The sequence below is a fragment of the Vicugna pacos genome, chromosome 14, assembly GCF_048564905.1.
Source record: "Vicugna pacos chromosome 14, VicPac4, whole genome shotgun sequence".
Lineage (NCBI taxonomy): Eukaryota > Metazoa > Chordata > Mammalia > Artiodactyla > Camelidae > Vicugna > Vicugna pacos.
In genome coordinates this window covers 73823015-73847249 of record NC_133000.1, presented here as the reverse complement: position 1 = coordinate 73847249, position 24235 = coordinate 73823015, and the positions used below count along the sequence as shown (strand labels likewise).

Here is a 24235-nt window from a genome sequence, read left to right as displayed (position 1 = left end):
ACATGAAAACATGCTCAATATCAATAATTAACTGAAAAATGCAAATCAAAACTACAATGAGGTATCCCTTTACATTGGTCAGAATGGCCATCATTAAAAAGTCCACAAATAATAAATGCTAGAGATGGTGTGTGGAGTAAAGAGAACCCTCCTACACCACTGATGGGAATGTAATTAGGTGCAGCCATTGTGGAAAATAGTATGGAGATTCCTCAAAAACTAAAACAGACTTACCCTATGATCCAACAATCCCACTCCTGGGCATATATCTGGAGGAAACTCTAATTCGAAAAGACACATGCACCCCAATGCTCATAGCAGCACTACTTACAATAGCCAAGACATGGAAACAACCCAAATGTCCATCGACAGATGACTGGATAAAGATGTGACATATATATAATATATATATATATTATATATATATTATACATATATGGCATATATACACAATGGAATATCACACAGCAATAAAAAGAATAAAATAATACCATTTGAAACAAAAATGAACTTATTTACAAAACAGAAACATACAGACAGAAAACAAACACAGTTAGCACGGGGAAAGGGCGGGGGAAAGGATAAATTAGGAGTTTGGGATTTGCAGATACTACTATATATAAAACAGGCAACAAGGTCCTACTGAGACAGGAAGGAAGAGGGCAGGGCACAGCCACTCAAGGAATGACAGCAACCAAAATGGTGGAAGATTCACCTCCTAGTTGGCCTTGAGGATTAAGAGGTTTGATTTCTAATAGACCTTGAGCTTCATTATACGCTCATTGTAACAGCATGATCAAATAACATGCCCGCAGGTGCCATGACAGACCCAAGGCTAGCCGCAAAAGGCCAAAGAATGCACGGTAGCCCAATCCCTGGGAATCCCAGCCCCTTCCCCAGGGCTGTTAGATTGATTGCACCCGAAGGCTTGTGAAGCTACTGAGACCATAAAAAGTGACAACACCACGCCTAGTGTTCCTTTGCCCTTTCTATCCCCTTTGGAGAGGGCCTGCCCTCGGTCTATGGAGTGTGTACCTACTTTTACTTTAACCTGCACACCCAATTCCCACAACTCTTTCCTTGCCTGCCTCTTGCCTTATACTCTATGCAGTATGTATCTCTCTAAATAAATCTACCTTAACTCAACAGTGGCTTGCACTTGAATTCTTTCCTGCACAAAGCCAAGGACCCACACTTGGCAGGGCACATCCCAGGGGCTCAACCGAGACCTGGGACTCAGCCCTCCTCATGCCCCACATCCTGCATCACTACTGTAAAGCACAGGGAACTATATAATCAGCATCTTGTAGTAACCTACCATAATACAGAATATGAAAAAGAATGTTTCTGTGTATAACTGAATCAATATGCTGTACACCAGAAATTAACACAACAGTGCAAATCAATCATACTTCAATTTTTAAAAATCTCATGTCTACGTTCAAACCTGCCACTTAAATCGTGTTTTTATTTGCATTTTTCTTATTATTAAAGCTGAAGGTTTTCCTGTTTATTGGACATGTGGGTCTTCTTTTGTAAATACGCTGTTTGTGTCTTTCCCCTGTATTTCTCAACAGGGTTTCAGCATTTCTTTTTTTAACAAATTTTCAGCCAGGAGATAAGAGTTCATTTCAGAGTTGTGCCCTGGAGGACGGGAAGCATTTGCCTGGGTAAGGTGAATGGTGTTCATTTATCTGCAGTCCCGTCACCCACTCCCCTCCCGTCCCAGTGAGTTTACCGTGAACCTGGGCAGGTACGCCCTTCAATTCCAGGCAGGTGCCTCCATCGGGGAGGAGTCCACGGAGCTCAGGTAAAAGATAATAGAAAATTTTTAAGCCTTTAATTTTAAGTTTTCTTTTAAAGCTGTTAAGTCAAAATTATGGATCACCTTGCTAAAAAACAAAAACTCGCAAATTTCCTAGCATGCACCCGTTACTGTTTAAGACTATTTACAGAAATTAAAAGGATGCAAGATCTTAAACTTGGGTGAAAGTGAGGATAAAACAAAAACCACAGGGAGAGACCGGAGATGCCTGCAACGGAGGCAGAGTGGAGGCCGCTGGCTCACACAGCGACCACGCGCCAGCTGTTCTCCTGGCGCAGCACCGTCTCGGCCGGGCGCTTGGGATCCGCGGAGATGTTAGCCTCAAAGGACCCGAAAAACAAGCAAATCCAAGACCCTGAGCAGCCGAGGGACCGCAGGCTGCGGCTCGGCCCCTCCACCCAGGGGGAGGCACAAGGCCGAGGCCCGCCCAGCCCGCACGGAAGTATCGCGGACCCACACCGAGCCCCAGCGGCTCGCAGGAACTTCCGGGCATGTCCGGGCGGGGGCCGCAAGGCCCGTGGTGGGGCGGGTGGGAGTTGCATCACTTCCGGGGGCCTAGCGGACTGCTTGACCCGCCGACGTTCCCTCCGCAAAGCGACGTCCCCGCGTCCAGAGATCTGATTGGTCCGCGTGGGAGGGCGCGCGGCGCCAAACTCGCTTCCCGTCAGCCTCCGCCCGCCCGCTCTGTGGCCGCGCGCACGTTCGCGCGCCCAGAACCCGCGCCTGCGCCTCGCCGCCATTCGGGAGGCCGCCGCGCCGCAGGGCCTCGCGGAGCCGCCCGGGGCCGCGAGCCCGGCCTCCCGCCGTCCTTCGCCCGCCTGGACGCCGCCCGCTGCCTACCGGTGAGGAGCGTGGGCGGGCGGGAGGGGCGTCATCCGGACTGTAGCCCCGAGGAAGCCGGGGACGGCCTCCGAGGAGGGGCCTGGCCGGGCCGCCTGCCGGCGGAAGGACCGCTCCCCCGGAGGCCAAGGCAGGGTTGGGCCGCCAGACCCGGGGTGGGAGGCCCTCCGTCACCCCGTCAGAGGCAGGAAGCGTTTTGTCTGAAACCCCGCGAGGAGCGGGGACCTCACGCAGCCGGGCGGGCATGTTCTGCGTTCTGGCCCGGAGGCAGTTTTCTCTGCCCCTCGTCTGCGTGGGCTTTTGTCGTCGTTGCTATTTAAAACTCAGCCAGGCATCCCCTGGCGTGGGACGAGTGTGATCGTGTGTGTGATAAGGGGTTAGTGTCCAGAGGATGTAAAGAAATCCTGCAGCTCAACCACAAAAAGTGGTTTTAAAATGGGCAACGGACTTGAGTGGGTATTTCTCCCAAGAAGACGTGCAGATGGCCAGTGAGCACATCAGAGGATGCTCATTAGCCCTCAAAGTCGAAAATGAAAACCAGAATGAGATACCACTTCACAGCCACTGATACGGTTATTATTGAAAACAAGAGTGGACACTCGTTCGTTGCTGGCAGGGTAGTAAAATGGTGCGGCCACCACCTGTGGAAAACAGTGTAGTACTTCCTCAAAATTTGGGCATGGAGTTACCATATGATCCACCAATTCCCCTCCTAGGTGTAGACTCTGAAGAATTGGAAGCAGGGACTCAGATACTTGCACACCAGTGTGCACAGCAGCCTTATTCAGAATAGCTTAAAGGAGGTAACAGTCTAAATGACTATCAACAGATGAATGGAAATAAACTGTGGTATTTTACTCATCCTTAAAAAAGAATTAAATTCTGATGCATGCTGCGGTATAGACATACTCAGTGAGGTAAGCCAGATACAGAAGAACAGGTGTGTGATTCCGCTCAGAGACAGAAAGGCAAACAGGGGTGGAAAGGGGTACTGTTGAATGAGTGTCCAGTTTCTGTTTATGGTGATGAAAGGTTCTGGAAGTGGATAATGGTGGTGGTCATACAACATTGTGAATGTACTTAATGCCACTCAGTTATGCTTTTAAAAATGGCTGGAATGGTCAATATTATATTTTACCACAATTTAGAAAGTGTATACAAAAAGGCAAAACTACAGAGACAGTGGTTGTGAGGAGCACGGGGAATTGTTAGAACAGTGACATTACTTTGTGTGAATCTGTAATGGTAGAGAACATGACACTACATTTGTGAAAACCCTCAGAACTGTACAGCACGTGAGGTGAGCCCTGTATAAAGTGGACTTTAGTTAACAGTAACTATATATTCGTCTCTAACAAGTCTGCCACATTAATACAGGATGTTAATAATAGGAAGGGTGTGCAAGGGAGGAAAGGAGATACATGAGAACAGAGAACTTTCTGTTCAGTTTTTCCTTAAGCCTAAAACTGCTCTAAGAAATAAAGTTTAATTTTAAAAGAAAACCAGCGAGGGTGAAGAGCAATGCTAGTGTGTACATACTAGTGGGACCCAATTAGCTTTCAACATGCTCTGCTAAGCAAATTTTTACATTTAAGAGCTGTGTGTCAAAATGTTTTAGAAGACGACTGGTAGTGCTAGACTTTAAGGAAGAAGTTGAATGGGAGATGGAAATAGGTGTGATATCACCTGCTATCCTCACTGAAAAATACAGGATGATGGAGTAGCAAAACACTCATGATTAAAACATGTTTTTAGAGACAACGTTGTCTGTAGAGGTGAAAAGTAAGATAAGAAATTTTTATTAATCTGAACAATGTAGAGCTATTTTCATAGTTAGGCTTAGGAGCCCTGACACTTAGGAAAAAAACTTCTGTAATCTTGAGGCTGGAAGTAATCTTAGTGTCTCACCTAGCAGTTGAATTCTGGACTCAATTTTCCAGCGTCACCATGGGAGAGACATCGTTGTCTTACAACAGAGATCTGGAAGCAGAAACCAGGGGCTTCTGCAGCTTCCTGTGACCTACTTATTGTGATCTTTGACAGGTTGGTCCCTCTCCCCCAGCATGAGTTTTGTGTTGATTGTAAAATAAGGTTGGACTTAAGTCCTGTGAGGATCCTTCCAGTCCTTTACTGACCATTGGCTTCCAATTGTGGACGGTTCCTACCTAACAAAGCAACTCATTCTAGTCCATGCTTAGATATTTGTAAAACTTTTTAGGTTGACCTGAAGTCTCTTTTCCTGCTGGCTTCCACTTGGACAGCTTATAGGTTAATCTGAAATTCTTCCTCTTTTGAAGTTAAGTCTCTGCTCACAAATGACATCTTCTTAAAGACTGACTACCATTATATTTGCTTTCTTTTGCATATTCCTAGTGCTAAGGACTTTCTTAAAGTATCCTTCCTATTCAGTTGGAGGCAGTAATCCACTGGGATACTCTGCCCAGTGCAGACTCTAGTCTTATAGTCTGCAATTGATATTTGGATTCCAGATGTTTGATAAATTTCATTTAGTTGAATGTGGCCCATTTACTGGCTTTTCAAGATCTTAGTAATCCCATTGTATTCGTTTGGTCAGGATACACAAGTAAGAACCTGGATAGATAGCAGAACGTTTTTCTGGTCCTTCGTCAGGTGCTGATTATCTGCCTGATCTTGAGCAAGGTGGTTAATGTCTAGGTTTGAGTTCCCTTCACTATAAATAGAAGTTTTAAAGTACATGATCTCTGAGGTCTTCTGCCCTACAATCCAGTGACTCAGGCTAGACAATAGTTCAGGTCTTTCCTAATTTTACAATTCTGGGAATCTAAGATCAGTTCCCCAGTCTTCATGAGACATCATGAAGCACTACCATCCCTCCCTTTTGCAGAAGCCTCTTCCCTCTTTGCCCCTTGATCCTATTGGTATGTTGTCCCTTCCTCCACTGTGTGTTAATTTGCTGCTCTGCTGTGCATGGATAATTGACAGAATAGCCTGTAGTCATGGCAGGAGTCTCCTGGATGCCAGTCACATCAGCTGAAGTTAGATGGTGGGTTTGAGAAAGTTTGACTGGGTTAGGGTTAGGTATTACATAGTGGATCATTACCATGGAATTTGATAGTCATGGATAGCATCTACTGTAGCCTTTGGTGTCCTTTCATTGCAGTTAGTGTCCAGGCTTATTGGATTGGACCCCTCTCACTGTTGGAAGGGGCAGGACAGTGAGAGGAAGAGGCAGAAGTCTATTACAGAGGGCACAAATTACCACAGAGAAGTAATTCTGATTACCCTTCTTCTATTTTTTTTCCAGGTTCAACTTCTCATCTTTGTCCTTCTTGATGTACTGCAGGCTATTGTCTGTGGTTTACTCAAAAAGCCATGTAGACTTCTCTGCCCTTGTAAGACTTCTAGTAAGACATCTGGTAAGTCTACTAGGGAAAAGTATGTTGTTTTTTCATTCCCTCCCCATTCTAAAACTACTTGTCCTGGATTTCAGTGATACTCTGCCAGCATTGCTTTGCATATATTTTTGTGTACTTTTATCATTTCTCACTTTCTGATGTTTAAGAGAGTATTTTATGATGAGTATATTTTTGAAAAGTGCTTGGTGGAGTTCTTGAGGAAAAACTCTATAAAGGTATACACACCCATATATGTAATGATGTATGAACATGTGCTAAAAATGTTACTTACAGAATCTGTTTTAGCAGTTGTTGGATTCCCATGCTAAGAACACCCAGATGGAAATGGTGGAGAATAGACTAGAGTCCAGAATGGAATCATACATGAAAGTTAGTCATTGCTAATAGAACATCATAGCTCAGTGTAATCAGTATTGAGACAACTGAACTATCCATTTGAGGTCAAAAACATACTGGATCCCAGATGGATGAAAGATACAAATGTATAAATAAAAGAAGAATGAAGTTATTATCAGGAAAAATATTGAGTGATTTACAAAATAATGGGGTGTGAAAGCATAATTTAAAAGAGTCATAAGGAAAACACTTAAGTTTTTAATTTTTATGTAAACCACCTATACATAGTAAAAAAAAAATTTACAGTCGAGAGACATGGTAAAGTGAGAAGGTATTTTCCATATAGAGGCTGATTTCTTTTATATGCAGGGCTATTACAAATTAGTAAGAATAGGCAAAGCACATCCTGGAAAAATAAATACACATGAATAATAAGGTAAAATGCTTATTAGCCTTTCTCATTAAAGAAAAGTACATTACAACAATAGTGAGACATCAGTTTTCACCTAAGAAGTAGCAAGGATTAGAAGTGTAATGATACTCTGTCGACCAGGGAGTTGGGGAATTGTTCTTCACATATGCACTATTGGTTAGTATATAAAAGTACAGCAACTTTTTGAGAGTTTGGTAAAATACCAGTTTTTTGTTGCGAAAAGCCTTTGAACCATGTAATCCATTTCTGGGTTTTTCCCCCTTCAGGAATACCCTTAAATTCAAAGAAGGAAACTGCTTACTCTGTATGTAAAAATGTCCTAGAAAATGCCTTCTAATTCAGCAGAATTCCTGAACCCTGTATTTGCCCTTACTATAGAAACACGGAAACTTGGCCCAGTTTTGTCTCCAGAATCACCAGAACATGTTCCTCTTGCTTCCCTGGAGCCTGGTCCTGTTGTTTCTCCTAAGCCACAGGCACCTTTTCTTCCTTCAGTGAAAGCGTATTGCAGAACAATATGTTTAATATCTCGTTTGTGTAAAAGTTTGTGCACTTTTGTAAAGATAAACATGTCTTCAGTGACACATAAGTACAGTGGCTTCCCCTGGGTAGTGATACTGTGTGTGTATCTGGTACTGTGTGAGTAAGTGTGTTTTTAACCGTGAGCTTCTGTTACTTTTACCACCTAAGAAGACTCACTTAAAAGGTTAAAAGTCTCATTTTCTGGCAAGCAACTTGCCTTAATTTTCCTCCACCAGAACTGCCCTTTGCTTGGCAAACTCCTTCACATCATTCAAGACCTCTGCTTGAGTGCCTTTCCTTGACAGCCTTCTCTGTGTTGTCCTCTGCAATCTCACCTCCCCAGCTCAAGTAAGCACCATATTGTAAGACACCCCTTTAAACACAAAGTGCTTAGAAAAGCACGGGACACAAAATGATTTATTAAATGGATGGATAAAAATAGGTTAGGATGGATAAAACATTACAAGATACGTTGATTTTTTTTAAGCCATCTTTTCATAGTTAGATTTAGTTTAACAAGTACTTCCTGAAGTGGATCTAAGGTTTCTTACTGAGCCTTAATAGCCTAACTTTAACTTTCATATTTACTCAGCTTTGTGTGCTGACACTTTGTTGATTCAGGGTTTTAGAGTCAAAGTGTAAGGCACATGCAGTAGATAATGCTGGAGTCAGACCTGGGTCACTGGTAGTCCTGTAACCTGGGTAAGTCACTTCTTTGAACATCAGTTTCTTCATCTGTAAATGAAAATACTGTGTGAGTTATATTGTTAGGAGGATTAAATGAGATAATGTTTGTAAAACTAGCAGAGTTCCTGGAACTCAGTAAAAAATTACTGACATTTCTCCTTTCTCTTCAAAATCTTTATAGAGCTATCATCTAATAAATGCATGTGCCATTCTAGGCTTACGATGATACAAGTATAGAAAGGACTAGAACAGTATTTTTATTCAAAATTTTGTTCCCTGAAAATAAGTTATTTCTACTTTATTGCAGCACTGCTTTTAGAGAATATAATCGTGTATGTTAGAAAGAAAAATGGAAGTATTCCAGGACCTTCATAAACCATCAGCACGTTTGGAGTGTGACCACTGCAGTTTCAGAGGCACAGATTATGAAAATGTACAAATCCACATGGGTACCATCCATCCGGAATTTTGTGATGAAATGGATGCTGGTGGGTTAGGTAAAATGATATTCTACCAGAAAAGTGCAAAGCTATTTCACTGCCATAAATGCTTTTTCACCAGCAAGATGTACTCTAATGTATATTATCACATCACATCCAAACATGCAGCCCCAGAGAAATGGAGTGAGAAACCAAAAAATCAGTTAAACAAAGAAGCAGATCCTGTGAAAAGCCCTCTTCTTCCTGAACACCAGAAAATGCCCCCTAATTCAGGAGAACTCCTGAAACCTATACCTGCCCTTTCTGTAGAAACACAGAAATTTGGCCCAGTTACGTCTCCAGAATCACCAAAACCCGCTCTTACTTCCCTGGACTCTCAGAATTCTGGCCGTGTTGTTTCTCCTGAGCCACAGACACCTTCTCTTCCTTCTCCTGAGCCTCCAAAACCTGCTCCTATTTCTTCTCCTGAACTTCCAAAACCAGTCCCTCTAGTTTCTGAATCCCAGAAACCAGTGCCTGTTCCTTCTCCAGAACCACAGAAACTTGCTCCTGTATCTCCTGAGCCAGTAAAGGCTACTCTTATTAATCCCAAACCTCAGAAGCACTCCCATTTCCCAGAAACACTGGGGCCACCTTCAGCCTCATCTCCAGAGTCACCAGTTCTAGCTGCCTCCCCTGAACCTTGGGGACCGTCCCCAACTGCATCTCCAGAGTCTCGGAAGCCAGCCCGGACTGTCTCCCCTGAGCCAAGGAAGCTCTCCCCTTCTGAGTCCCCTGAACCTTGGAAGCCATTCCCTGCTGTCTCCCCAGAGCCTCGGAGACCGGCTCCAGCTGTGTCACCAGGTTCTTGGAAGCCAGGGCCACCTGGGTCCCCACGGTCTTGGAAATCCAGTCCTTCAGCATCATCAGGACCTTGGAAGCCAGCTAAACCTGCTCCATCTGTGTCTCCTGGACCTTGGAAACCAATTCCTTCTATATCACCTGGACCTTGGAAACCAGCCCCCACATCCTGGAAGTCTTCATCAGTCTCACCTGGTTCCTGGAAGTCTCCCCCTGCATCTCCTGAGTCATGGAAGTCTGGCCCACCAGAACTCCGAAAGACAACTCCCACCTTGTCACCTGAACATTGGAAGACAGTTCCCCCAGTGTCTCCTGAGCTCCGTAAAGCAGGACCTCCCTTATCTCCTGAGCTTCGCAAACCGGGCCCACCACTGTCCCCAGAGATCCGAAGTCCAGCAGGATCTCCAGAGCTCAGAAAGCCCTCAGGGTCTCCAGAGCTTTGGAAGCTTTCTCCTGATCAGCGGAAAACTTCTCCTGCTTCACTTGATTTTCCTGAGCCCCAGAAAAGTTCCCGTGGTGGTTCCCCTGATCTATGGAAGTCTTCCTTTTTTATTGAACCTCAGAAACCTGTCTTCCCTGAGGCCCGGAAACCAGGTCCTTCTGGGCCACCTGAGTCCCCTAAAGCGGCCTCTGATATCTGGAAGCCTGTTCTCTCTGTTGATACTGAGCCTAGAAAACCCGCCCTGTTCTCCGAGCCTGCCAAAACAGCCCCTCCTGCTTCTCCTGAACCACGAAAACGTGCTCTTTTTCCAGAGCCCCGGAAACATACCCTTTTCCCCGAACTTCCCAAATCTGCTATCTTCTCAGAATCTCAGAAGGCAGTTGAGCTTGGTGATGAACTACAGACAGATGCCATAGATGATCAAAAGTGTGATGTTCTGGTTCAGGAAGAACTACTAGCTACACCTAAGAAACTCTTAGAAGACACTTTATTTCCTTCCTCAAAGAAGCTCAAGAAAGACAACCAGGAGAACTCGGATGCTGAGCTTAGTAGTAGTGAGTATATAAAGACAGATTTGGATGCGATGGACAGCAAGGGCCAAGAGTCAAGCAGTGACCAAGAGCAGGTGGATGTGGAGTCTATTGATTTTAGTAAAGAGAACAAAATGGGCATGACTAGTCCAGAGCAGTCCAAGAACGTTCTGCAGTTTACTGAAGAAAAAGAAGCTTTTATCTCTGAAGAAGAGATTGCGAAATACATGAAACGTGGAAAAGGAAAGTATTACTGCAAAATTTGTTGCTGTCGTGCTATGAAAAAAGGTGCTGTTTTGCATCATTTGGTTAATAAGCATAATGTCCACAGCCCTTACAAATGCACAATTTGTGGAAAGGCTTTTCTTTTGGAATCTCTCCTTAAGAATCATGTAGCAGCTCATGGGCAAAGTTTACTTAAATGTCCACGTTGTAATTTTGAATCAAATTTCCCAAGAGGCTTTAAGAAACATTTAACTCATTGTCAAAGCCGGCATAATGAAGAGGCAAATAAAAAGCTAATGGAAGCTCTTGAACCTCCACTGGAGGAACAGCAGATTTGATTTTTAAACATAGTGTGAATATGTGCTCCACAGAGTTGTTTATTGAAACCATTTGTTGAAAGTGTAGTTAAATAGCCTAGTTGAATCAGTAGATGTTGATGTGTATAATGTACTGTGTTTAATTGTCTCGGTAGTGTTACAAAGAATGAGCATTTGGGTTTTTTGTTGTTTTGTTTTTTTTTTTGGTCTCTATTTATGTGGCTATCTTGTAAGTCAGTACATTCACATTGTGTATTCCGGATGTGTAAAATTTCTTCAATTTCTTTTCAGTGTATTTGAATTTGAAGAGGTAGGCATTCCATTTAATGATCAAGAGCAAGTCATACTCAATTTCAGACATCTAGGTAAAGTACATCTTTTTTTGTGAAACTAATTTCAGGCAATGGAAATCATTAGTTGGAATGTTTAAGAATTAGGGATGAAAATTTTCAGAAATTTTGTTCTCTTAAATGTATTTTCAGATCATAAAAGTTATTTTAAGATTTTTATTGGATCATGTAAAATTAGTTTATAAAACTTGAACCACTTCTAGATGCTTAATTGCTCTTATGGAAAATTGGATCTCAGGGTTGCTGATTTTCTGCTACAAGGGGGAAGTTGAGTCAGTTAAAAAAATAGTTTGCAGCCTTCTCCTATAGGAAACTGGGAAGCCTGAGTGTGATTTTAGGCCTCACCCTTGGTTGTTTCTTTTGGAGTCTTCCATTCTGTACCTAACCCCAAATTCTGGCCCTTCACTTCCCTGCGAGCTCACGCCAGTAGATGACCCTTACTTGTCAAATGCACACGAGCCATACCTCCTCCTCCAGGGCTTTACGCACCATCTGTTGGGGCTTCAGACCAGGGTGATGAGCAGGAACTGAAAGTCTTCCAGATTCACAACAAAAAATTTTATAAATAGACATTGCTGTTTAAGAATACATCAGTTTTATGTTTTTCAGAGTTGTTACTGTAAATACCTTGTGCCTGTTCATGGGTTATTTTATTCTAAAATTTTTTGTCAAATGTGTATCAACCAAATTAAAAACAAAGACTTTGATGTTAGCAACATCTTCAGGTGTGTGTTTCCTTTTGTGTAATTTTCATTGTATGTTACCAAATCCAATTATTCTTTCCTATTTCCTCTTGGTTTTAGCATATTAATTTTGATATCTGGAGCAGCATTTTCTCAGCTCTGCTTTCTCAGAGTTCTGTGATAGGTAAGTTAGGGTGTTCACAGTCATCCCTTGGTATCCACAGGGAATTAGTTCCAGGACCCCCTGCAGATACCAAACTCTGTGGATGCTTACGTCCCTTACATAAAATCATGTAGTGTTTGTATATAACCTACACACACATCATCCCATATACTTTAAATCATCTCTAGATTACTTACAATGCTTGATACAGTGTAAATGCTATGTAAACAGTTGCTGGCATGGTGGCAAAATCAAGTTTTGTTTTTTGGAACTTTATGGAAATTTTTTTCTAGTATTTTTGATTCATGGTTCTTGAATCCAGGAATGTGGAAACCAAGAATACAGAGGGCTGACTACATTAGGTACTCCTTATGGAACACCTCATCAATTCATATCAGCGTATCAAAGGGTGTTTAATCTTGGTGGTGGTTAGTCCTGACTACCTCATTTAAACAATGTGACGTTTTTAGTGCCATAAGGATTCTGATATTTGGCCACAATTGAGATACTGGCTTTTATTGAGCTGTTCCCAGACATTTGGGAACAAGACATTTGTTCCCATTTTTTCACAGCATCCAAAAGAATACGCACCTTGGGAAGACTTAGGTCGTACTAGGAAGGCCCTACAACCTTCAGACCTGTCACTGGTGAGCATGGTCTGGGAGGGCAAGCGTGTGAGTGGTTGGTGGGATTGTTGGTTACACTGGGTACCTTGAGGACGAGCTTCCAGTTCTGGGGTTTCCTGCTAGGTGTGATGCCAAACAGTAGGACAGATAAGGTATCTTGGACACAGCTGTCTGTTTCTTGTATACTGACTTGATTAAAATTATGAACCGAAAGACAAGGGGCCTGTGGCGCCCCGAAATCCTTTAGAAGCCTGCAGTCTCAGACCAACTGTTAGAGCATGTGACGACATGCAACGGCTTCTTAGGTCTTCACGCTTTTTGATGCAAGCTTACAGAATCCTTCCTAAATTACTCAAGGGGAAGCCAGCTGGATCCCACAACTTGCCAGCTGATGTTTTCTCATGATACTGTCACAAGTGAGAGGGTATACTGCTAGCATAGGTGGTGGTGCGTGAGCAGCTGTGGCAAGGAGGCCTCAACTGTACTTGCTGAACCACTTGTTCATGGCTCCCCGCTTGTTTCTCCGTTTCCCTCTCAGGTCAGGGGCAAGCTGGAGAACTTCTGTTCACCTCTGACAACTGCCTCGTTCACAGTAGCATCCATCACTGATCAGTGTGACCCACTCTGTGCCTTTACATTTTCTTAATTTTCTATGTAATGGACTTTTTAGTGAAGTCTCCAATGATTTCACATAATATGAAAGGGAGTAAAAGTTATTGTACCATCTTTGGCAACATTACTGGTCTTGATGCCATTATATCCTAGGTGGCCAATTTAGTTTTCATTAATTTGACTACATGACTCGTGATGTGTCTGTAGCTGATCCTGCTTTTGTTTTTAATATTGGTGTGGGTTCTATAGCTTTGTCTTGGATGAAGATGATGCTTATCAAATCTGATCTGCAAGCATCAAAATGAAGAGGGGTGTCCCTTTAAGTGGAATTGCATCCTTAAATTAACAACAACCCAAAAGTGTCTCCTTTCTCAGTCTAGCTATTTTTGTATTTCTTTCCCACTGCCGTGACACACTGCATGAAATGTGGCTTCAAACCACGCAGATTTGTTTTCTTACAGTTACAAAGTTCTCTGGGCTAATGTCAAGGTGTCAGCAGGGCTCCATCCTTTCCTGGAGGCTCCAGTAGAGAATCCATTCCCTTCTCTTTTCCAGCTTCTAGAGACCACCTGCATGCTTTCCTCATGGTTCCGCTTCTGCATCTGTGAGCTCGCACAGTGCGTCTTAGACTCTGCTTCTGGTGTCACGTGTTTCCCTCCCTCACACACTTAAGACCCTTGTGATTACATTGGGCCACCCAGATAACCTAACAGGATCTCCCTGTTTTAAAGTCAGCTAATTAGCATCCTTAAATCTCCTCTGAGATGTAAACCTCCACAGTCACAGTTTCTGGCAGTTGGGACTTGCCTACCACACCCGCACTTGAAAATTGGGGTTTTCATCACTCTGCTTAGCCTATAGCAAGCCAGCTGGGGTTTCTTTGCCAACTTATCTGCTGCTGCTACCATACTGCTCTAGGCCCTCATCACTGGTGCAGAAGACTGCTTAGTCCGGGGCCTCCAGTGTCAACCCCAACCCACCCCTTACACACCAAAATAAGGTCTCCACAACACTGACTTTATGTTACATTTGTTAAACAGAACGACCCCTTAAGGTACAGTTGCTTAAGGTCTTCTGTTGGCAAAGCATACCTTTTTCAGTAAACTTCTCAGCCCATCTCACAATTCTTGGTCTGTTTATCCTGTTTAAGTTCTACCCTTATTAAGCCAGGCACGGTTCTCTCCACTTGCAAAGGCTACTCTTGCAAGATGACTTTTTATTTTGTAAATTGGGGGAGGGGGGAACCTATAGGACTGGTTTGGACCTAAATTAGCATCAATTCAGTGCAGGAATGCTACTTTTTTTTTTGGTTACAAATACCCCAGACTGGATGCTACACTCAATCCTAAAACTGAAAATACCGTTGGAGTAAAATATGACATTTCAACACCTTTGATCCTGATCAGTTAGTTGCTTAGTTGTTTTGAGCACACTGTCAATTAACTTTTTGCTTCTAACACCAGCCAGTCTCTTGCAGATGCTTGCCATGGGCCACAAGGGGGATTAGATGAAATGGGTAGGGAGTCTACTGAATTGTTACTTGATTCATATAAATGGAAGAGTTCTAGGTCAAGTGACCCAAATTCCAACTTGAATTATAAAAACAGAGTCATGGCCCCTCAATCATTTCCGAGATGAGCTTGTTTATGGACCTGGAATCCCTTGAATGAAAGGGCGACTGGGTCCCCTAGAGCAAGGACCCCAGTACACTACCAGGAATGTATACTGTTAACTTTTACCCCAACCTTCCCCAAAGGTACCAGGGTGACTGCATTGGGGAAAAGGAAATAACCGACCCTTCAGGAATTCCTGGACAGTGGCTCTGAAATGACACTTGATTCCAGGAGACACCAAGTGTGACTGTGGCCCTCTGGTCAGAGTAGGGGCTTACAGAGGTCAGATAATCAACAAAGGTTCAGCTCAAAACCACCTCACAGTGGGTCCAGTGGGTCCCCAAACCATCCTGTGGTTATTTCCTCAGTTCCAGAATGCAAAATTAGAGTAGACACAGGCAGCATCCACATGTCGATTCCCGACCTGTGAGATGAGGGCTATTACTGTGAAAAGGCCAGTAGAAAGCCTCTAGAATTGCCTCAATCTAGGAAAAATGTAAATGCAGAGCCATCAGGCAAAAGGAGTTCTGGGAAGATGGCAGAACAGGAGCACCAGGAGCCTGTCTCCCCACCACGACAGCAACTGAACTGGCAGAATCTGATAACACTGTTTCGGGACTCAAATCTGTTAAAATCTTCAACTTTCAGGGGAAGAATTGGAGAGTAAGTTGCAGTTAATTTTGGTCAATTTTGGCTCTTCACAGAGTAGCAGCTACTTGTCCCCCACTCACAGCCACGTGAGCATGATGCACACAACTTGCAGGAGCTAGTGTGGGTGAAAAGGACCCTGTCTTGCAAATACAGAGGATCTGTGCTTTGCTTTCTAGTTGCTGCTTTAGATTACAGAAGTGCAGACAGAGACAGGCAACCATTCTTTTTGCACCTCCCCTCCAGCTAAAGTGACTTTCTGTTGATTCAAAGGGCCAGGACTTCCCCGCCCTCACCAAAAAAACCCCGCATACACTTCATTCTTTGTTTTTCTCCTTTGGAGAACCGGACGTTAAAGACTAGGACATTAAAAGACTACTGCATGTACAGGGAAAATCAGAAAGTGACTGTTTGCCCAAGGGAAGGCTCAAAAGAGACATAAAAAGACATTGTTTACACCTCAGACTGATCCTTGGCACAGAGGCAGTCTACAGCAGTTAAGTAAATAAACATATAACCAATAAAACAAATATTGGAGAAATCTGAGGAAGAGGGAGAATCTGATTTCCAGAGTTACACATCAGCACACTCAAATGTCCAGTGTTCAATAACAGCGACAAAAGGTACACAAAGAAACAGGAAAGTGGGCCTGTTCACAGGAAGAAAGTTCAGCAGACTCTCCCTGAAACAGACATAGTGGGCAGATGTATTAGATAGAGGCTTTATCTACAGGGTTATCAATTTCGTTTCTCTTTTAAACCTCAGCACTTAGTTCCCTGGCTCTTTAAATAGACGAGTGTGCTCCTCGTCTGCACTTCCTTTCCTGTGCTCTGATCCGTGTTACCGCTTGCCTTCTGCTAGCTCTGGGCTGTTTGTTGTTCTTTTTCCATCTCGTTCCTTGAGTTGCAAAGTGAGGTTGTTTTTGAGATACTTCTTTTTCCTATTTGTAAAATACTTTAAAAAATTAATTTTGGTTTTTTCTTACTTTGGATTTGGGGGGTAGGGTTAGGGATTTGCTTGTTTATTCATTTGCTTGCTTATTCATTTACTTACTTACTTACTTACTTAATAGAGGCACTGGGGATTGAATCCAGGACCTCATGCATACTAACCCTAAGCATGCACTCTACCCATGAGTTATACCCTCTCCCCTCTTTTTTCTTAATGTAGGCGTTTATCACTGTAAAATTCCTTCTTAGAACTGCTTTTGCCGCATCTCACAAATTTTGGAATGCCAGCTTTCCATTTTCATTTGTCTCAGCTATTTTTTTGATTGCCCTTCTGATTTATTTGACCCATTGGTTTTTCAGAAGCATGTTTGATGTTGTGTGATGCTCCACGTTTGTGAACTTTCCTGTTTTCTTCTAATTGTTTCTAGTTTCATTCCATTGTGGTTGGAAGAGTTGCTTGACACGATTTCAGTTTTCTCAAATTTATTGATTTGTTCTGTGACCAAACATTTGCTCTGTCTTGGAGAATGTTTCACGTGCACTTGAGAATGTATGTTCTGCTGCTATTGGTTGGTACAGTGTGTACATGCCTGTTTGGTCCATCTGGTCTAATGTGTAGGTTAAGTCCAGTGTTTCCTTATTGATCCTCTGTCTGGATGATTGTCCATTGTTGAAAGTGGGCCTTAAAGTCCCCTGCTATTACTTCATTGCTGTCGATTCCTCCCTTCATATCTGTTAATATTTGCTTTATATATCTTATGTGCTCCAATGTAGGGTGCATAAATATTTACAATTGTTAATTCTTGATGAATTAACCCCCTTACGCCTGTATAATGACGTCCTTTGTCTTACTGCAGTTTTTGGCTTAGTATCTTTTTGTCATAAGCATAGCTACCCCTGCTTTCTTTTGGTTTCCATTTGCATGGAATGTCTTATTCATGCCCTCACTTAAAGCTGAAATGAGTCTCTTTAGAACAGCATAGAGGGGGAGGGTGTAGCTCAATGGTAGAGCACATGCCTAACATACACAAGGTCCTGGTTCAATCCCCAGTACCTCCATTAAAATAAATAAATAAGCCTAATTACCTCCCCCTACCAAAAGTCTATAAATAATAAAGCTAATTTTACAAAAAGAACAGCATAGAGATGGATCTTTTCCTTTTTTATCCATTCAGCCACTCTTTGTTTTTTTTTTAAATTGAAGTATAGTTGATGTACAATATTATATAAGTTACAGGTGTACAACATAGTGATTCACAATTTTTAAAGGTTATAGTCCATTTATAGTTACTACAAAATACTGACTATATTTGCTAGCTATATTCCTGTGTCATATAATACATCCTTGTAGCATATTTATTTTATATATAATAACTTGTATCTCTTAATCCCCATCCCTATCTTGCCCCTCCCCACTTCACCCCTCTCCACCGATAACTACTAGTTTGTTCTCTGTGAATCTGTTTCTTTTTTGTTGTATTCACTAGTTTGTTGTATTTTTTTGATTCCACATAGAAGTGATATCATACGGTATTTGTCTTTCTCTGTCTGACTTACTTCATTTCGCATAATCCCCTCCAAGTCCGTCCATGTTGTTTCAAATGGCAAAATTTCATTCTTTCTTATGGCTGAGTAGTATTCCATTGTGTATATACACCACATCTTCTTTATCCATTCTTCTGTTGATGGACACTTTGGTTGCTTCCATTTCTTGGCAATTGTAAATAACACTGCTGTGAACATTGGGGTGCATATATCCTTTCAAATTAGTGTTTTTGTTTTTGTTGATACACAGCCAGAAGTGGAATTGCTGGGCCATATGGTAGTTCTATTTTTAGCATTTTGAGGAAACTCCATACTGTTTTCCACAGTGGCTGCAGAAATTTACATTCCAGTCAACAGTGTATGAGGGTTCCCTTTTCTTCACATCCTTGCCAACATTTGCTATTTGTGCCATTCTGACAGGTGCGAGGTAATACCGCATTGTGGTTTTAATTTGCATTTCTCTGATTATTAACAATGTTGAGCATCTTTTCATGTGCCTATTGACCATCTGAATGTCCTCTTTGGAAAAATGTCTGTCCAAGTCATCTGCCCATTTTTAGAGTGAGGCTTTCGTTTTGTTTTGTTTTGTTTTTTTTTAAGTTGAGTTATATGAACTTTCTGTATATTTTGGATATAAACCCCTTGTCAGTCACATTGTTTGCAAATATTTTCTCTTACTCTTGTCTTTTCCTTTTGTCAATGGTTTCTTTTCTGTGCAAAAACATTTTTAAGTTTAATTAGGTACCATTTGTTTAGTTTTGCTTTTATTTCCTTTGCTTTAGGAGACAAATCCAAAAAATATCGCTAAAATTTATGTCAAAGAGTGTTCTGCCTATTTTTCTTCTAGGAGTCTTAGGGTTTCTAGTCTTACGTTTTCATGTATTAAAATTTATGAAAATGTTCTAATGTCATGGTTTACATGTATCTGTCCAGTTTTCCCAGCATCACTTACTGAAGAGACTCTCTTTTCTCCCCTGTATATTCTTGTCTCTTTTGTTGTAGATTATTGACCGTAAGTGTGTGGGTTTATTTCTGGGCTCTCTATCCTGTTTCATTGATCCATGGGTCTGTTTCTGTGCCAGTACCATACTGTTTTGATTACTGTAGTTCTGCAGTATTGTCTGCAGTCAGGGAGCATGATTCCTCCAGCTCTATTCTTCTTTCTCAAGATTATTTTGGCTATTCAAATTTTAAAATCATTTGTCTTAGTTCTGTGAAAAATGCCCTTGGTTTTTTGATAGAGATTGCACTGGATCTGTAGATTGCCTTGGGTAGTATGGTCACTTTAACAATATTAATTCTTCCAACCCATGAACATAGTATATCTTTCCACATGTTTGTGTCATCTTCAATTTCTTTCATCAGTGTCAAAGTTTTCTGAGTATGGGTCTTTTACCTCCTTAGGTAGGTTTATTACTAGGTATTTTATTCTTTTGGATGTAAGGGTAAGTGGGATTGTTTCCTTAATTTCTCTTTCTCATCGTTTATTGTTAGTGTATAGAAATGCACAGATTTCTGTATACTAATTTTGTATTCAGCAACTTTACCAAATTCATTGATGAGCTCTAGTAATTTTCTGGTAGCATCTTTAGGATTTTCTATGTATAATATCATGCCATCTGCAAACAGTGACAGTTTTACTTCTTCCTTTCCAATTTGAATTCCTTTTATTTCTTTTTATTTTCTGATTTCTGTGGCTAGGATTTCCAATACTGTATTGAATAAAAGAGCCACTTCATCTTTAGAATGGAGAATTTAGTTCATTTACACTTAAAGTAATTATTGATACAGACTTACAATTTTGTTAATTGTTTTCTGACTGTTTTGAAGTTCCTTTCTTCCTCTTTTGCTCTTTTCCTTTCAGATTTGATTATTTTCTTTAGTGGTATGCTTTGATTCCTTTCCGTGTATTTTTTGTGCATCTGTGATAAATTTTTGCCTTGTGGTTACCATGAGGCGTACATAAAACATCTTAAAACAGTTTACTTTTAGCTGATAACTTAACTTAGAATGCATATAAAAGCTCTACATTTTTTACACTCTCCCCTCCCATATTTTGTTCTTGATATCACAATTTACATTTATTTACATCTATTGATATTATATATCCATTAACAAATTATTGTAGTTACAGTTATTTTAATACCTTTGTCTTTTAACCTTTGTACTAGAGTTACAAGTCATTATCCCACCACTATTACAATATTAGGATATGCTGAATTTAACTATATATTTACCTTTACCAGTGAATTGCTTTTCTGTTAGGAATCAGTGGCCTTTTGTTTCAGCTTGAAGAACTTCCATTAACACTTCTTCTAAGGCTGGTCTAGGGGTGGTGAGCTCCTTCAGCATCTGTCTGTTTGGAAAACTTCTTCTATCTTCTTCAGTTCTGAAGGACAAATTTTCTGAGTAGAGTATTCTTGGTTTGTGTATCCCCCCACCCCCCACCTTGTTAATTATAACATCTCACTCCCTTCTGACCTGTAAAGTTTGTGCTGAAAAATCCACTGACAGTCTTGTGGGGGTTCCCTTGTACATAACAAGTTGCTTTTCTATTTCTGTTCTTAAGAATCAGTCTTCAACTTTTGACAATATAATTATGTCTCAGTGTGGGTCTCTTTGGATCCATCTTAATTGGTACTCCTTAGGCTTCCTGTATCTGGGTGTCTGTTTCTTTCTACGGGTTATGTTTCGTTATTATTATTTTTGGAATAAGGCTTTTACCCCTTTCCCTCTCTGTCCTTCTGGGACCTCTGTAATGCATATATTGGTCTGTTTGCTGGTGTCCTATAAGTCTCTAAAGCTATCTTTACTCTTTTTCATTCTTCTTCTTTTTGCTTCTCTAATTGGATGAATTCTACTGCCCTGCCTTTGAGCTTGCTGATCCTTCCCTCCAGCTGATTTAGTCTGCTGTTGACCATCTACTGAATTTTTCAGTTTAGTTATTGTATTCTTCAGCTCTATGATTTCTATTTGGTACTTTTTAATATTTTCTTTCTTTGTTGAAATTCATACTTCATGCAATGCTCTCCTGACCTCAGTGAGTACCTTTGTGACTGTTATTTTGAACTCTAGCAGTTAATTCACTTATCTCTATTTCATTAAGATCAGTTTCTGGATATTTATCTTGTTCTCTTTTTTGGAACATATTCCCCAGGTGTAATTACTCATTAAGGCTAAGACATTACTCACCTTTTTCATTATGAGCATCTCATGAGTGTACAGTGGAGTTTTCCAGAGGCTACATGCTGTGTGGTGATGTTACTACTTTGACAGCCAAATGGACCACGGGTTTATGGATTCTTGAGCTTTAAAACATTTTGTTTTAATTGTGAATACTATAACATCAATAGATATAACCTAGTTATAAACAAAAAGTCATTTGGGGTCGTCAATAATTTTTAAGAATGTAAAGAGTTCCTAAGACCAAAAAGTATGACAACTGTTGTTTTAAACCATTAATTTTGAAAATGAACACTAACAACCTATGGTTTGTTACACAGGCCAAATATGGTCTGCTGCTTGTTTTTATGAATAAAGTTTTATTGTAACACAGCCCTGCTCATTCATTTACTACTGTAAATGTATTATAAGGCTGCTTTCTCACTACAATGGCAGAGTTCAGTAGCTGTGACAGAGACCATGCAGCCTGCAAAGTCTCAAATATTTATCATCTATCCCCTTTCAGCCAGAGTTGGTGTGGCTGGGTCAGCTGGACCTCCCTGGTTCCACAGTAAGTTCTTCTCTCCCCTCCCCCACCAAATTTTTGGGGCTCAGAAGTCAGAGCAAGGGCACAGCAATGCATGAAACTGACTGTATGTCCAACAGTCATAGATGTTTTTTAATAATAAATAAGTCAGTTTTTGGTAAACATTTTATATTTTATAAGGAGTAGACATAACCAGCAAAATAGTCAGATGATTGAAGCTACATTTTTAAAAAGCGGTATTTTGTTACATACAATTCTATGTAGGAAAGGTACCATAACTGGAGTTCACATTCATAGTAACTAAAATTTTTATTTAATAAACTGGCATAGCACCAAAAACACATGAACATTTAAAATATTCACTAGAAGGAAAAAGTACTATGAAATGCACAGTTGCAGAAAGCTACATTACTATTTTAAAATAAACTGCCTCAGACTGCAAAGAGGAAACCCACAGATGCTGCACTTAAGAGTTCCCATCACAGGGGTTACAACACTATGCTGTCAGGGGCCATGACAGAGGTGCGCAGGGGGGATGGGGCACAACGGCTATAGCGGAATGACAGCTGCTCACTTTCCAGAAACCACAGCTCACAGAAAACCAACAAAAAGCACGATGAGATACAGACCCCAACAGAACCCTTGCTTACGAATGTGTGAAACGCAAAGTCCAAGTTATGTTTAAGGTGCTTTAGATACTAGTCTTCTTCCCTGTTTTAGTCATACTTTTCTGCTTCCTAAAGGAGGTTTTTTTTCCTGTATTAGTTGTATTATATATACTAGTCTGTACTAAAAACGGTAAAATCTATGTAAACTATTCAAATTTTTAAAAGATCGCTCCTTAAGAATGGTTTCTAAGCCACATTAATAGTTCTGGTTTCTCATTTCTTTATAAGGGGTAAATTCACCTTGCTCGCTTTATTCAGGGCTAATTTATACACTTCCAAAATGCCTCCTCGAATCCACAGAATGCCGAAGGGATCTCACCACCGTCACAAATGCGCACGTTGCTCAGTCTGCCCCTTCGCTCTTCTGGGGTCCAGCCTCTGTGGAATCTTCCACCTCACCCCTCTTCCTGACATGGCCCTCCTCGAGGGGTCTTCCATCACACTCGCGGGCTCGGACACACGCTCTGGACTGGTACAGCTGCACCGCTGGCCGGTCCTGCCAGGAAAGAAGGTGTGTTACTTTTCCAAGGGCCAGAAACATAGGAAGGGACACAGTTCTATTTCTAAGACCTGATAATCCTAATTATCTAAAGAAAATCAGTCTTGCAGCTAAAAACCAGCTCTTTTCACATATTATCTCAGAAATCAGGCATTTTGAGACCAAAAAAGCCATGAAAAGGAAGACAGTTAATATTTAAAATAAATTGAAAGCAGGTAAAATTAGTATCTGGGTAAGTTACTGTTAAAACCTAGAACACCCTATACAATTAATACAATCATGGCATTCCCCTCCCATTTTGAGAGATGAAAACTCCAACACACACATATCTCAGCCCCTCAAATTCACCAGGGAGGATGCGAAGTCTGAAACAAAATGAGGTGTGGCCCCTCAGAGAGATGGCGTTTTAGAGCTACTAACTAAGCAGTCATTAACATTTGTAATAAGCAATTTCTGTGTAGCTTATTCCTGAACTGTTACCTTTACAGAAAATAAACCTAACCAGTCATCATACTAAACTCTTAGAGATGGTGGGATTAAATATCTGAAATGAAACTAAACTGTTCAGGGAATGAGAGGAAGCCAGCTGGCTCAGCGTGGACCCAGCCCTACGGCCGAGAGAGGGGGCAGCTGACCCAGCTTAGCAGAGCTTCCAGCCCTGAGGGAGCAGAGCAGCCCCACAGCCTCCATGGCCTCCTGGGGGCCCAGGACAGCGTGAGTCAGGTGGGCATGTCCTGGGCTGGGTTTCTCCAGGGCCCACCCTTGGGCTGTGTGTGGAGGCCTCACATCACCACCATGGGGCTTATCGAAACACTCTTCTCCTTGGCCAGGCTGAGAAAGGAAAAGAGTGGGAAAGGGCTTGGCAGTCCCCATGGATCTGAACTCCTGTGTGGCCCGAGAGGCAGGCTCCACACACCACCTCTGCCTGGGGCTCTGCTCTCCCAAGTAACATGTGCACAGAGAGATCCTGAAAGAGCACCATCACTTGCCGAGCCTCGTAAGAAAGGAGCTATTACACACAAACGTGTGCAAATACCCACACCACTCACTGCTGTTAAACAAAAAGGCAGTTAAACACAAGCGTTCGTGTGAACAAACCCCACCAGAAAGCCCCATGGCTGTACCTGGTACCTGAGGTTAAGGTACCTACAGACCCTTTGAGTAAAACAGGCGTGGCCAGTCAAGGGTGACGATGAGAAGACCCTGCTGTCTGGAGTCCTGCCTCGCCTTCACTGGGGACACTTTAAAACCAACATCACTGACACCCACCACACCCTGGACGGATCTGCAGGGAGTTGTGCCAAGTGGAAAAGCCAGTCTCAGAGGCCACACAC

General features: G+C 41.8%; 2 protein-coding genes across 13 annotated transcripts in view; one reads left to right on the top strand and one right to left on the bottom strand.

Moving 5' to 3' along the window:
* The first annotated feature begins 2509 nt into the window (after positions 1 to 2509).
* Positions 2510 to 11903, top strand: CHAMP1 (chromosome alignment maintaining phosphoprotein 1). 4 transcript variants are annotated; one of them, XM_072976616.1, is made up of 4 exons: positions 2510 to 2667; positions 4606 to 4708; positions 5952 to 6063; positions 8349 to 11903. In XM_072976616.1, the coding sequence occupies exon 4, from the start codon at positions 8376 to 8378 to the stop codon at positions 10854 to 10856; it is 2481 nt and encodes an 826-aa protein (XP_072832717.1). In that variant the 5' UTR covers positions 2510 to 2667; positions 4606 to 4708; positions 5952 to 6063; positions 8349 to 8375; the 3' UTR covers positions 10857 to 11903. The 4 variants fall into 4 exon arrangements, with proteins under 4 accessions (XP_072832717.1, XP_072832720.1, XP_072832716.1 ...); XM_072976619.1 differs by having other exon boundaries at positions 4578 to 4708; XM_072976618.1 differs by lacking the exon at positions 2510 to 2667 and adding an exon at positions 2690 to 2795.
* Positions 7754 to 24235, bottom strand: part of UPF3A (UPF3A regulator of nonsense mediated mRNA decay) — a 35391-nt gene continuing 18909 nt past the window's right edge. For 2 of the 9 annotated variants that reach the window (XM_072976624.1, XM_072976625.1), the window contains exon 10: positions 21830 to 22898. In XM_072976624.1, coding sequence (XP_072832725.1) covers positions 22746 to 22898 — 153 coding nt within the window. In that variant the 3' untranslated portion in view covers positions 21830 to 22745. Of the gene's footprint in view, positions 8090 to 11650; positions 11721 to 12526; positions 16213 to 16421; positions 16471 to 19822; positions 19948 to 20262; positions 20415 to 21217; positions 21334 to 21829; positions 22899 to 24235 lie in introns of those variants that run through there. The other 7 variants (XR_012080153.1, XR_012080154.1, XR_012080155.1 and 4 more) reach the window with 7 other exon arrangements.